General features: G+C 37.1%; 1 protein-coding gene across 3 annotated transcripts in view; it reads right to left on the reverse strand.

The window, feature by feature from the left end:
* Positions 1-7,857, reverse strand: part of LOC120570434 (protein FAM124B) — an 11,655-nt gene extending 3,798 nt beyond the window's left edge. For all 3 annotated transcript variants that reach the window (XR_005641066.1, XM_039818797.1, XM_039818786.1), the window contains exons 1-5: positions 7,770-7,857; positions 7,256-7,465; positions 6,153-6,548; positions 5,799-5,995; positions 3,829-3,991 (exon numbers count right to left, since the gene is read on the reverse strand). Coding sequence is in view for 2 of the 3 variants with exons in the window: in XM_039818797.1 (XP_039674731.1) it covers positions 3,829-3,991; positions 5,799-5,995; positions 6,153-6,548; positions 7,256-7,465; positions 7,770-7,839 (1,036 nt within the window). In the remaining variant the exon portion in view is untranslated. The remainder of the gene's footprint in view (positions 1-3,828; positions 3,992-5,798; positions 5,996-6,152; positions 6,549-7,255; positions 7,466-7,769) is intronic.
* Between the last annotated feature and the right edge of the window lie 5,219 nt (positions 7,858-13,076).

The raw sequence follows: 13,076 nt of genomic DNA on the forward strand, positions 1-13,076 counted from the left end.
GTTACTTGTGGAGTTTTCTTATAAACAAAAAAACATTCAGTGTTAATAACTGAAACACATAATGGGTATAGTGTGTATAGTATGTTAAAAAAAAGAAGTCAATATGTCATAAAAAGTCATAGTATAGTATGTCATAAAAAAGTTATAGTATGTTATTAAAATGTTAAAAAAGTCATATTTTTACTTTTTCAACATACTATATACTATGACTTGTTTGTGACATACTATACTATGACTTTTTTTCGACATATTACACCATGAACAATTACAACTACTATTTCTAGTCATAGTTCCATTATCTTTAGTGTGACTATAATTACTACTGTTCATCACACCCCCAACCAGCACCATCAGACACCGGCTACCAAGAGCCTGGGTCTGTCCGAGGTTTCTTCCTAAAAGGGAGTTTTTCCTCGCCACTGTCGTACTAAAATGCTTGCTCTTGGGGGAATTACTGGAATTGTTGGGTCTTTGTAAATTATAGAGTGTGGTCTAGACTTACTCTATCTGTAAAGTGTCTTGAGATAACTGTTGTTATGATTTAATACTATAAATACAATTGAATTGAAATTATGATTCTTTTCGACATAATACGCTTTGACTTTTTTCGACATGCTATACTATGACTTTTATCAACATACTATACCGACTTTTTTCGACATACTATACTATGACGTTTTCATGCGTTTTTTTCAACTGACTATACCATGACTTTTTTATGATTTTTTTGGACATACTATACTATGACTTTTTTCATGATTTCTTTTTTTTGACAAACTATACATGGACTTTTTTATGACATACTATACTATAGTATGACTGTGTGTAATGTGTGTAATGACAACAGAGTGAAAAACATTGTAATTCCCTCTTGCAGGATTAATAAAGTATACATTACATTATTGTCTTCAGTAATGTGAACAATAAATACAGGGCCCAACCAATACATTACGAAACCTTCACAAATTGGAGATTAAGAGTTCATCTCTTCAACATACTATGACTTTTTTGACATACTATACTATGACTTGTTTTTTTTTACTTTTTCCATGACTTTTTTTTAATCACTTTTTTTGACATACTATACTGTAACTTTTTTAAGACATTTTCGACTTACTATACTTTGCCTTTTTATGACTTTTTTTCAACATACTATACTATGACTTTTTACCTATGCATTATGAGCTTTAGTAATATCTCAGTGAGATAAGCTGCTAGACAATGAAGATTTGAGGTGGAGGGTTCAAATCGTCAAGACATTATGACTTATTTTCGACATACTATACTATGACCTTTTTTTAGACTTTTTCGACATATTATACTATGACTTTTTATGACTTTTTTGATGTACTATACTATGACTTTTTACGACATACTATACTATGACTTTTTTTAGACCTTTTTTGACATATGACTTTTTTGTCTTCAGTAATGTAAACAATAAGTACACCGCCAAACCAATGCATTATGAGCTTCACAAATAGCTCAGTGAGATAAGCTGCTGGAGATAAGATGAAGGGTGGAGGTTGAGGGATCAAGTCATCAACATACTGTGACTCTTTTTCGACATACTATACTGTGACTTTTTTATGACTTTTTTTCGGCATACTAAACTATGACTTGTTTCCGATATACTATACTATTACTTTTTTATGACTTTTTTCTAAATAGTACACTATGACTTTTTATGACTTTTTTCGACATACTACACCAGACTTTTTTATGACTTTTTTTTTCGACATGCTATACTGTAACTTTTTTAAGACATTTTCGACTTACTATACTTTGTCTTTTTATGACTTTTTTTCAACATACTATACTGTGACTTTTTTCGACATACTATACTATGACTTTTGTCTTCCGTAATGTGAACAATAAATACAACGCTGAACCAATGCATTGCGAGCTTCAGAAATAGCTCAGTGAGATAAGCTGCTAGACAATGAAGATTTGAGGTGGAGGGTTCAACTCTTCAATAGATTATGACTTTTTTCCGACATACTATACTATGACTTTTTTTACATATTATACTGTAACTTTTTAAAGACATTTTCGACATACTTTGCCTTTTTATGACTTTTTTTTTACATACTATAATTTGACTTTTTTTGTCTTCCGTAATGTGAACAATAAATACAACGCTGAACCAATCATTATGAGCTTCAGAAATAGCTCAGTGAGATAAGCTGCTAGACAATGAAGATTTGAGGTGGAGGGTTCAACACATTATGACTTTTTTTCGATATACTATACTATGACTTTTTTTTTTACACCTTTTTCGACATACTACTATGACTTTTTTTTGTCTTCAGTAATGTAAACAATAAGTACACTGCCGAACCAATGCATTATGAGCTTCACAAATAGCTCAGTGAGATAAGCTGCTGGAGATGAGATGAAGGTTGGAGGTTCAGAGCTTGACTTTTTATGCCTTTTTTTCGACATACTATACTATGACCTTTTTCAACATACTATACTATGACCTTTTTCCGACATACCGTACTATGACTTTTTTAAGACTTTTTCAACATACTATACTATGCTTTTTTATGACTTTTTTCCCACAAACTATACTATGCCTTTTTCCCGAATTGTTTATGACTTTTTCGACATACTAAACTATGACTTTTTCATTATTCTTTTTGACATACTACGTTTTGACCTTTTGTTGACATACTATATACTATGACATTTTTACGTCTTCAGTAATGTGAACAATAAATGCAATGCCGAACCAATGCATTACGACCTCAGTGAGATAAACTGCTAGAGATAAAGGCAGGAGACAGGAGGTCATACTATGAATTTTTTATGACTTTTTTCCAACATATTGTACTACGACTTTTTGAAGACTTTTTCGACATACTACCTTTCTTGACAGCTGAAGACATGAAAGGGGAAAGAGAGGGGGAATGACATGCAGCAAAGGGCTGCAGGCCCGAGTCAAACCCCGGCCTGCTGCGTCAAGGAGTAAACCTCTATATATGGGCGCCCGCTCTACCAACTGAGCTATCTAGGTGCCTATACTATACTATGACTGTTTTTATGACTTTTTTCAACATACTATACTATGACTTTTATTAGACCTTTTTCGACATACTATACTATGACTTTTTACGTCTTCAGTAATGTGAACAATAAGTACACCACCAAACAAATGCATGAGCTTCACAAATTGCTCAGTGAGATAAGCTGCTGGAGATAAATTGAAGATTGGAGGTTGAGGGATAAACTCTTCAACGTACTATGATTTTTTCGACATATTATAATATGCTTTTTATGTGTGTGTGAGTTAAAAGCGGAGTATATGCATGCATTCTTGATATATGGCCTAAACGGCCCCTTAAAGTATAGTATGTCACAAAAAAATCATTAAAAAGTCATAGTATAGCATGTCAAAAAAGTCATAGCATAGTTTCATTAAAAAGTCATAATATTGTATGTAAAAAAAGTCATAGTATATAAAAATGTCAAAAAAGTCATAGTATAGTATGTCATAAAAATGTCAAAGTATAACATATCATAAAAAGTCATAGTATAGTATGTCATAAAAAGTCATAGCATAGTATGTCATAAACATGTCATAGCATAGTATGTCATAAAAAAGTCAAAACGGTCAGTATAGTAATTCATAAAAATGTCATAGTATAGTATGTCATAAAGAAAGTCTTAAAAAGTCATAGTATAATATGTCATAAAAAAGACATAGTATAGTATGTAAAAATAAGTATAGTATGTCACAGTATGTCATAAAAAGTCATAGTATTATGCCACAAAAACCATCAACAAAAAACGCTGTGAACACAGTTTACACTTCTGTGTACTTGCCTTGCCTGTGTGTTTGCCAGGGCAGGGGTGTTGTGAGGCTGCAGGGCGACAGGCTGTGGCCCTGTCCCAAGCTCCTGAGCTGCATTCCTCGAGGGGACACGCTGGGGCATGTCAGGGGGAAAGCACAGGTCAGAGGCCGCTGAGGTTGAGCCGGGGTTTTCACCTGCAGCACAGAAGGACAGAAGGAGAGGGATTATGATTTACACCAGGACTAAAGAGATTTAAGCAAGTTAAGTAACTTAGACAGAATTACTGTACACATTAAACATATGCTACTCTGACAGCTTTTGTTGGCTCCATGAAAGACAGCAACCACATGCATCCACACATTTTTTATTTCATCATCACTGGAAGATTGAACCAATGCGGTTTTATCTTATGAGGCTAGTCTGTTAAAAGCTTGATTTCTTTATTCTGAGCTAATGAATGACATGTAACTCTGACAGTCGACACTGATTATTCTGTGGTTTGAACAGGCTAAAGAATCCTGGCTCCTTGGCTAAGATATATTTTGTTAACCTGTTTAATTTTGTTGGGCTATGTCTTATCAGGTTTGTGTTATGTGACATTGTTAAAAACCTGAGATGTGACAAAAGCATTAAAGGGTCATAAGTGGTTGGTTTTGACATTGGCTTTCATGAGACCATTATAATTGTGTTATGAATATTTTTCTTTGAGTGAAAGATCATCCACATGCTTTTATAATTGTGTCATGAATAGTTCCCTTGACTTTAAGTACAGTGGTACCATTTTTACTTTTCATTAAGATGTCATAAATGTTATAAGGCCGGTTTGACAACAGGGAATACAGTACCAAGGTGATTTACAGAGTTTTGGATAGATAGCTTTACTTGTAAATTAACCGCTAATGGCAGCTAACTGTAGTTAGCTTGGTTAGCCAGTTAGCTTGGTTAGCCGTACAGCTTTCCTATTAGCTGACTCTGCCCCGCGGTGCCAAGCCAAACCCGGAAAGATAACCACCTTAGTACATATATACCTAGTCGTCAAACTGGCCTCCTCCATCAATCTCATGGCTGTGTTGTTTGTATATTTGTGTTTGGACAACATCTGGTATAAAATGGGGTTTGCATCACATGCAAGTGTGATAAGTGTGATTTGCATAATGAAAATAATGTTGTGCATGCAGCATGTATTCCAGGTTAAATAATGATCATTTTGTCTTAAAATCTGCTCCCTCTTAGTCGATTAGTCGACTAATCAGTCGTTTTGGTCTTAGTCAACTTAGATTTCTTTACTCGATTAGTCACGTTTTATGCTTTTTTCATGCTGAATGACTTATTTCAAAGAAACGTACGAGCACATCTCTGGTAAACACAAGAATTAAAGTGGTGCTTTTGCATGACTCTTTGTGGAGAAACTCAGATTTACAGATCTGTTGATTAAATCAACTAATCGATTAGTCGATACAATTGAATGAGTGTTAGTCGACTAAGAATTTCTTCAATCGAGCACAGCCCTAAAGGCAACACATTAACATTCCTTCATTTCACAACTGCTGCTGTCCCTCAAAATCAAACTCGTTATTCCCTTGAAGGCAAGCTACACAGTGTACAAAATGTTCTGTTCTACCAATAACATTTTAGCAAAACGAAGTGCAAACAAAAAACAAACTGCTCTTTGGACTCTATATGCTGTGAGACAAATATAGAGTAAACCTGCAGATTGCTGTGTGTTTACAGTTAATGTAGGACTGTTTCACACTGATGACAAACTTCATGATTAATCCTGACATAAATCAAGGAGAAGCTTTTCTACATGTTGTAGAAAGAGTGGGGCAGACTAAAGACTGGAAAGGACTTTAAAAAACACAACATTGGTCACTAAGCTGCATGTAAAACATAATTAAAAAGCAGGAATTGAACAATCATGTCCTCAACATTAGGCATCAGGCAACATATAGCATTTGCACATTTTGACACATTTGATGGTGTATTTGAGGATACACTTACCTGGAAGAGAACCTTGTTGCCATCCAGGTCTTCTGTCTGCCAGCGTGTAGTGCTGATAGGGGTACAGGGGTTGGGCAACAGAGGGACTAGCTGGCCAATTTCTTCCACACTAAACTGCAGCACGGCAGAGCTGCATGGCTCCACTCTAACCCCTGGTGACAACTGTTTCAAAGCCAGCTGCAGGCACAACCCAGGCTCTGTATGAAACAAGTGATTTTGTGTCACTTCCCTGCCTATTTGCTTTACTTCTTATTATAATAAAAAAAGCTAAGCCTTAAAGCTGGACTTGAATGCTTTAATTGTTATTGCTTTAGAATATAAATACTATAAAAATCAAAGGGCAACAAGACTCACCTGTGTGGAGAGTGAACCAGCAGAAGCCAGTCTTCTGCTCCTCTGCCTGTCGCTGCAGCACTGTCTCATAGAGCCGCACAGCATCCTCATAGTTGTCATATCCACTGTAGAGTGTCACACGTAGTATTTCACCTCCACAGTGGACTGGTCGAACCCCCCACACAGGCATACCTGCACCCAAACTATAGAAGTCTCTGCTGGGCAGGAGGTAGGGCCGCAGCATGGCATTGGCGGGGGAGCTGCTGGAGGTAATGTGGATCCCTCCAGTTCGGCTGCCGCAGGTCTCAGTGTGGTGGTACTGCCAGGGTGGACGCTGAAAGAAGTCCAGCACTTTGAGGATTCGCTCCTCTCCATAGGCCTCATGGAGGAAGAAGGTGATGGCCAGAGATGGGTAGCCTGAAACATTTTTGGAAAAAGATTTATTCTCAATCAACCTTAAATAAAAACGGATGCAGTTCTAACAAGGGCAGCTCATGGTGGGATGACATGTTTACTCCATACACAGAGACAGAGTAAATGTAGTATTCAGTTAAAAGTACATTTGAGGTAGGGCTGCTCGATTATGGAAAAAAATATATAATATAAAATAATTTTGGTCAATATTGAAATCATGATAATTTGACACGATTACTCGTTCACTTCTGGAAAGATGTTGCAGTTATTGAACTTAAAAAAAACGTGGAAAAAGTTACATAAATCAACAGTAAAAAAACTGTGACATTTGCCTTGATACTTTTCCTATTTAAACTTTATTTTTGTCATTCAGAACATAAGAGAAAATAAGAGTTTACTTATAACTAATAATTGTTTTTCTCGATTATTCTGTTTTTGTGATCATTGGAGCCGAAATCATAATCACGATTATATTTTGATTAATTGCACAGCCCTAATTTGAGGGTTTTTTTGACATGAAAATGGTTTAAATTTCTGTAAACATGTTTCCTCTTTATGGAGCATAATACAGCATCAGAATGTGCAATGAGGTTGTACGGGCACAACAGAGTGTTGCATCCCTGCTAATTAAATACCTGAGACCCGATTACCATCTTAGATTCTTAGACATAAGTATAATAAATACAAGACCACAGAGTAAGGATCCTTACCTGCCACAGGACAGAGGCGGGTGTAACTTCTAAATGGAGAGGCCCTCTCTGACACATGGAAGATGTGTAAGCTTGGACAGAGCCAACGGAGGAGGCGATCCAGGGTGTGCTGCAGCAGCAGTGAGTCTCCAGGGTTGGCCAGCAGATGCAAGTTCATTAGCAGGAGCTGTTGCTGCCGCTGCTGCCTGACCCGACTGGTCATATGCTCAACTAGGGTTACACACACACACACACACACACAAGCAAAGATTCTCTATAAAGCGCATTACACGATGCCCCAATGGTATGAAATGGTACACACTTCCTGTCTCCTAAGTAACGGTGGGCTCGGCCTTGTTTGTAAGTGTAGCGAATCTTGGTCGTGGATGTATTAGAAGACCTTGGTCTCTGCTGCATCATTTTGGACCACTCTTATTTTAAATCTGTCTCTTTTGAGTCTCCTAACTTTATAAAAGTACAATTTAAAATTACTGGAGTGCCTCTTTAACTTCTGTATCAGTGAAGGAATACTTACTGCCAGATGATGACATCCTGCTGCAGTCAGATCTGAATAAGACACAATAAAAAGCACATGAGTGATTCATTCTTCAAATACTTTTGGGGGGGTTACATTGGCTGGAGGAAAGACAAAAATATGTCTCCATCGTGTGGTGAAAGATGTTACATTGAAAATTACAACCGTTTAAAACACCTATAGTAAAGTGGTAAGATGGTTAAATGACGATTAATTCTGGTTTAAAATGTTTTCCTGTCGTTCCATTCACCTACAAGTACGATCTTCCGAGATGGTTTAGCGCACTTGAGCTAGCTGAATCCTAGCTCCGTTACCTAGCGATTAAAGTTGACTTACTCGGACTGTTTCAGCCAATTAAACCCCCTCAAACATTGCCCAATAGCTAACGTTACACCTTCTTTCACATTTAGTCGAGCCATCTGCACAGAAAGCTTGAGCGGTGTTTGCAACAGTCCGGGCTGAGAGTGAAAAGCATCCTGTCCACACACTGCTAAAAAAAAAGAAAAGGGGGACTCTTTTGCTGGGACGCTGACGTCACCGGGCAACGATACACCGTTATGTTAAAATACAGGGCAGGCCCTGACTATTTTGTAGGAAAAAACAAAAAAACTGGAGGTGCCCCCGATTAAGTTTGGCATGCTGGACTATGTTTAGGAAGCTGCTGAGGCTAAAGTCTGGGCGAAAGGGACCCACAGAAGTTGTGCTGCTTTCAATCTAAAGCCGCCTATAATAACATGGAGCAGATGGCATGCGTCTAACAATATGAGAAGACAAAGGAGACCGTCCAGACGGGCTGGTAGATTTAGAAGTGCAGGGGACGTATGGAGGGGAGGCTCTAAACCCTGAACATTAAAGACACTGTTTGTTAATACCTTGTTAAGAGCATTAAACTCGCTTTTGCAACACACCGTGGGTTTTGAGAAGACCTGTGAAAAGACATGCTATCAGTTGCGTTTATTGCATACAGTCTCTGTGTGGGCTATAACGTTACCTAGCAAAAACTAATGCAGTCCAATAAAATACATCTTATCTTAAAGTATGGAGACTCAAAGTGTTCAATATTAACCAAATGAACAGCCACCATACATGCTACAGTGTCGCAATTTACGTCAAACTGTAGCCCCAATAGAGCAGAAACTATTCTCTGCTTTTACCCAGTAGCAATTTTGAAGTCTATCTACTTTTTGCAAAAACTGCAAAACTTCGTAAACCTATGTCCTCCCACATTTTTGGCTTTATTGACACCAATATTCGGAAACTTAATCTCCAGACTGTTCTCCACAAACATAGTAATCATATTTTTGAGATATCAAAAGTTGAGCCCACAGTGCATTACAACTTTTTACTGAAACAGTAGTGTAAACAAATGCTGCAATTTCTTCTTCAACTAAATCTGCGATGTTATTGGTGGGGGTGGGGGAGGGGGATCACAACATTTAGAGGTCACTGTAGATTTAATGTGCAAAATTTCAGAATTTAAAAAAAAGTGAATATATATATATATATATATATATACAGTGCCTTGCGAAAGTATTCGGCCCCCTTGAACATTTCGACCTTTTGCCACATTTCAGGCCTCAAACATAAAGATATAAAACTGTAATTTTTTGTGAAGAATCAACAACAAGTGCGTCCCAATTATGAAGTGGAACGAAATTCATTGGCTATTTCAAACTTTTTTAACAAATAAAAAACTGAAAAAGTGGCCGTGCAAAATTATTCAGCCCCTTTACTTTCAGTGCAGCAAACTCTCTCCAGAAGTTCAGTGAGGATCTCTGAATGATCCAATGTTGACCTAAATGACTAATGATGATAAATAGAATCCACCTGTGTGTAATCAAGTCTCCGTATAAATGCACCTGCTCTGTGATAGTCTCAGAGGTCCGTGTAAAGCGCAGAGCATCATGAAGAACAAGGAACACACCAGGCAGGTCCGAGATACTGTTGTGGAAGTTTAAAGCCGGATTTGGATACAAAAAGATTTCCCAAGCTTTAAACATCCCAAGGAGCACTGTGCAAGCGATAATATTGAAATGGAAGGAGTATCAGACCACTACAAATCCACGTAAGACCCGGCCGTCCCTCTAAACTTTCAGCTCATACGATGAGAAGACTGATCAGAGATGCAGCCAAGAGGCCCATGATCACTCTGGATGAACTGCAGAGATCTACAGCTGAGGTGGGAGACTCTGTCCATTAGGACAACAACATCGGTGTATCTGCACAAATCTGGCCTTTATGGAAGAGTGGCAAGAAGAAAGCCATTTCTTAAAGATATCCATAAAAATGTGTGTAAAAGTTTGCCAAAAGCCACCTGGGAGACACACCAAACATGTGGAAGAAGGTGCTGTGGTCAGATGAAACCAAAATCAAACTTTTGGCAACAATGCAAAACGTTATGTTTGGCGTAAAAGCAACACAGCTCATCACCCTGAACACACCATCCCCACTGTCAAACATGGTGGTGGCAGCATCATGGTTTGGGCCTGCTTTTCTTCAGCAGGGACAGGGAAGATGGTTAAAATTGATGGGAAGATGGATGGAGCCAAATACAGGACCATTCTGGAAGAAAACCTGATGGAGTCTGCAAAAGACCTGAGACTGGGACGGAGATTTGTCTTCCAACAAGACAATGATCCAAAACATAAAGCAAAATCTACAATGGAATGGTTCACAAATAAACATATCCAGGTGTTAGAATGGCCAAGTCAAAGTCCAGACCTGAATCCAATCGAGAATCTGTGGAAAGAACTGAAAACTGCTGTTCACAAACGCTCTCCATCCAACCTCACTGAGCTCGAGCTGTTTTGCAAGGAGGAATGGGCAAAAATGTCAGTCTCGATGTGCAAAACTGATAGAGACATACCCGCGCACTTACAGCTGTAATCGCAGCAAAAGGTGCGCTACAAAGTATTAACTTAAGGGGGCTGAATAATTTTGCACGCCCAATATTTCAGTTTTTATTTGTTTAAAAGGTTTGAAATATCCAATACATTTCGTTCCACTTCATGATTGTGTCCCACTTTGTTGTTGATTCTTCACAAAAAATTACAGTTTTATATCTTTATGTTTGAGGCCTGAAATGTGGCAAAAGGTCGAAAAGTTCATAAAGGCGAATACTGCATTATATATATATATATATATATATATATATATATATATATATATATATATATATATATATATATATATATATATATATATATATATATATATATATATATATATATATATATATATATATATATATTATTTTTATTGTGTCCTCATTAACGCCATTGCAGTCAATGGAAAATAGAGCATCTTTAAACATCAGTTTGTCATTTATTGATCTCTGTGAAAATACATTAAAGGCATCTTTATGTTTTTTTTAACCAAATACACACATTCTCTGAATCTTCTAGTGAAAAATGAATTTTTGACAGTAGTTTAAAATCCTGCAGTCATGCATTCCTGCCACTCAATGCCCCGAGCCAGATTTGTCATTACCCAGATAATAGCTCCCTGAGATCAGTGCCTGCCTATGGGGTCAAATGTTCTGAGTTTGAGCCCCTGTTCGTGTTACAAGATTATCATATATATAATCAGGCATTGTGCATATTTTAAACATGTCTCTGCATTAACACACCTGATTCAAATTAACAATCAGTCCAGTTAAGTAAAGTCATGATATTCAGTCAACTCAGGTTGACTAAATAAATAAATAAAAAACTACAGGCATCTATATGTTGTCTAGACAAAGTACACACATTCTAAAAATTTACTAGTTATACATTAACTTTTGACAGTATTTTAAAATCCTGCATTTGCATTGCAATTCCATTGACCCAGATTGACTAAGTATAAATAAATTACAGACCTTACTAGACAATACTCAGAATTTCTCTTATGATCAATGAAATATCAAAGCTCACTGAGACTGCGTTGGACACCTTTCCTGCATGTTTTAGCTTATCAGAATCAACAGTATAGGCCCATACATATATACAAAGTACAGTATACCCACTACAGTACATTAGACTACACCACTGGGGGATAGGTAGCTCAACCAGGTTGATACTGGTTTTCAGTGTGAGAGGTTAGGAGTTCAAATCTCCTACACCATTCACCAACTCTTACTTAGGCAGTAGGTGTGTATTGGGCATACTCAACGGATGAGCAGGAATGTCTCTGTCACTTCTGCTGACAGAATCTTCATTTTATTTGCCATTTTTCTCTTCTCTATCCACCGCCTTTTTCATTTCCTGCTCAAAATGCTCGGCCCCAACCATCGCTGCGGAGCAGCTATAATTATGAGGTGTTATTTAATTCTGCTTCAACTTTGTGGTCATTTTGAAGGCTTTCAGGAGACATTTGAAGCTTTGGTGGAGAGGAGGTTATCATGGATAACCCCGACCAGCCTCTCCACCCCCCACTGGTCCACCAGCGGAGCACCTTCTCCAAGAGGCAAGAAATCATTCCTGCTTCATTCCATTAAACTGTACAACAATTCACAGCTGTGTGTGAGATAACTATCTCATTACCTCAAACATTACAATATTGCACTATTATGCTACTTGCACACTGGTCACTTCATATTTAATATCTAACATTATACATATTTTATTTTGTGATATATACTAGGTATGTAGGTTGTAAATTGTACTGTACACTTACGTGTACATTCTTGTTCATTTATCTACGTATATTTTCCAGTAGTTCTGGCATTTAAAAAAAATCTTTGCTATTTTATTTTATCTTAATTTTTTTATCTTATTTATTATTTCTAGTATATTTCTTGTATTTTTGGTTTGTGTGTGAGTAAGTACGTGTGTATGCCCTTGGTAATTTGCTACTTGCTGCTTTTAACAGAGTAATTTCACAGTTTGGGGTTAATAAAGTCCATCTATCTATCTATCTATCTATCTATCTAATTTGTGGTGTTAAGGAAAAACTCAGGAGCAGCTTGACTCTGGTTATGTGATGGTTTGGGAGACTACACAGAAGCATTACATGAAATCTCAATCGAGAAGAATTAGGATTAACCAGTACAGTTTAACCAAATGTAGTTTCATGTAGTGCCATCCCAAATTCTAAAATTCCTGTCTTCCTGAAGGTGTTTTTAAACTTAAACTGGAGGTGTTAAGTTTAGCTGAACATTCAACGTAAACAAAGATATTGCAGACGCCGTAAACACGTGCTTACCTAAATCATGTGTTGTTGGGAAAACTTTGTTGATTAATTTTATATTAGGAACACCTCTCGGTATAACAACATTAATTGACAGCAACACAAACTATAGCCTCCAAAGTGACCATACAGTTGAAT

Source organism: Perca fluviatilis, chromosome 2 (genome assembly GCF_010015445.1).
Source record: "Perca fluviatilis chromosome 2, GENO_Pfluv_1.0, whole genome shotgun sequence".
Lineage (NCBI taxonomy): Eukaryota > Metazoa > Chordata > Actinopteri > Perciformes > Percidae > Perca > Perca fluviatilis.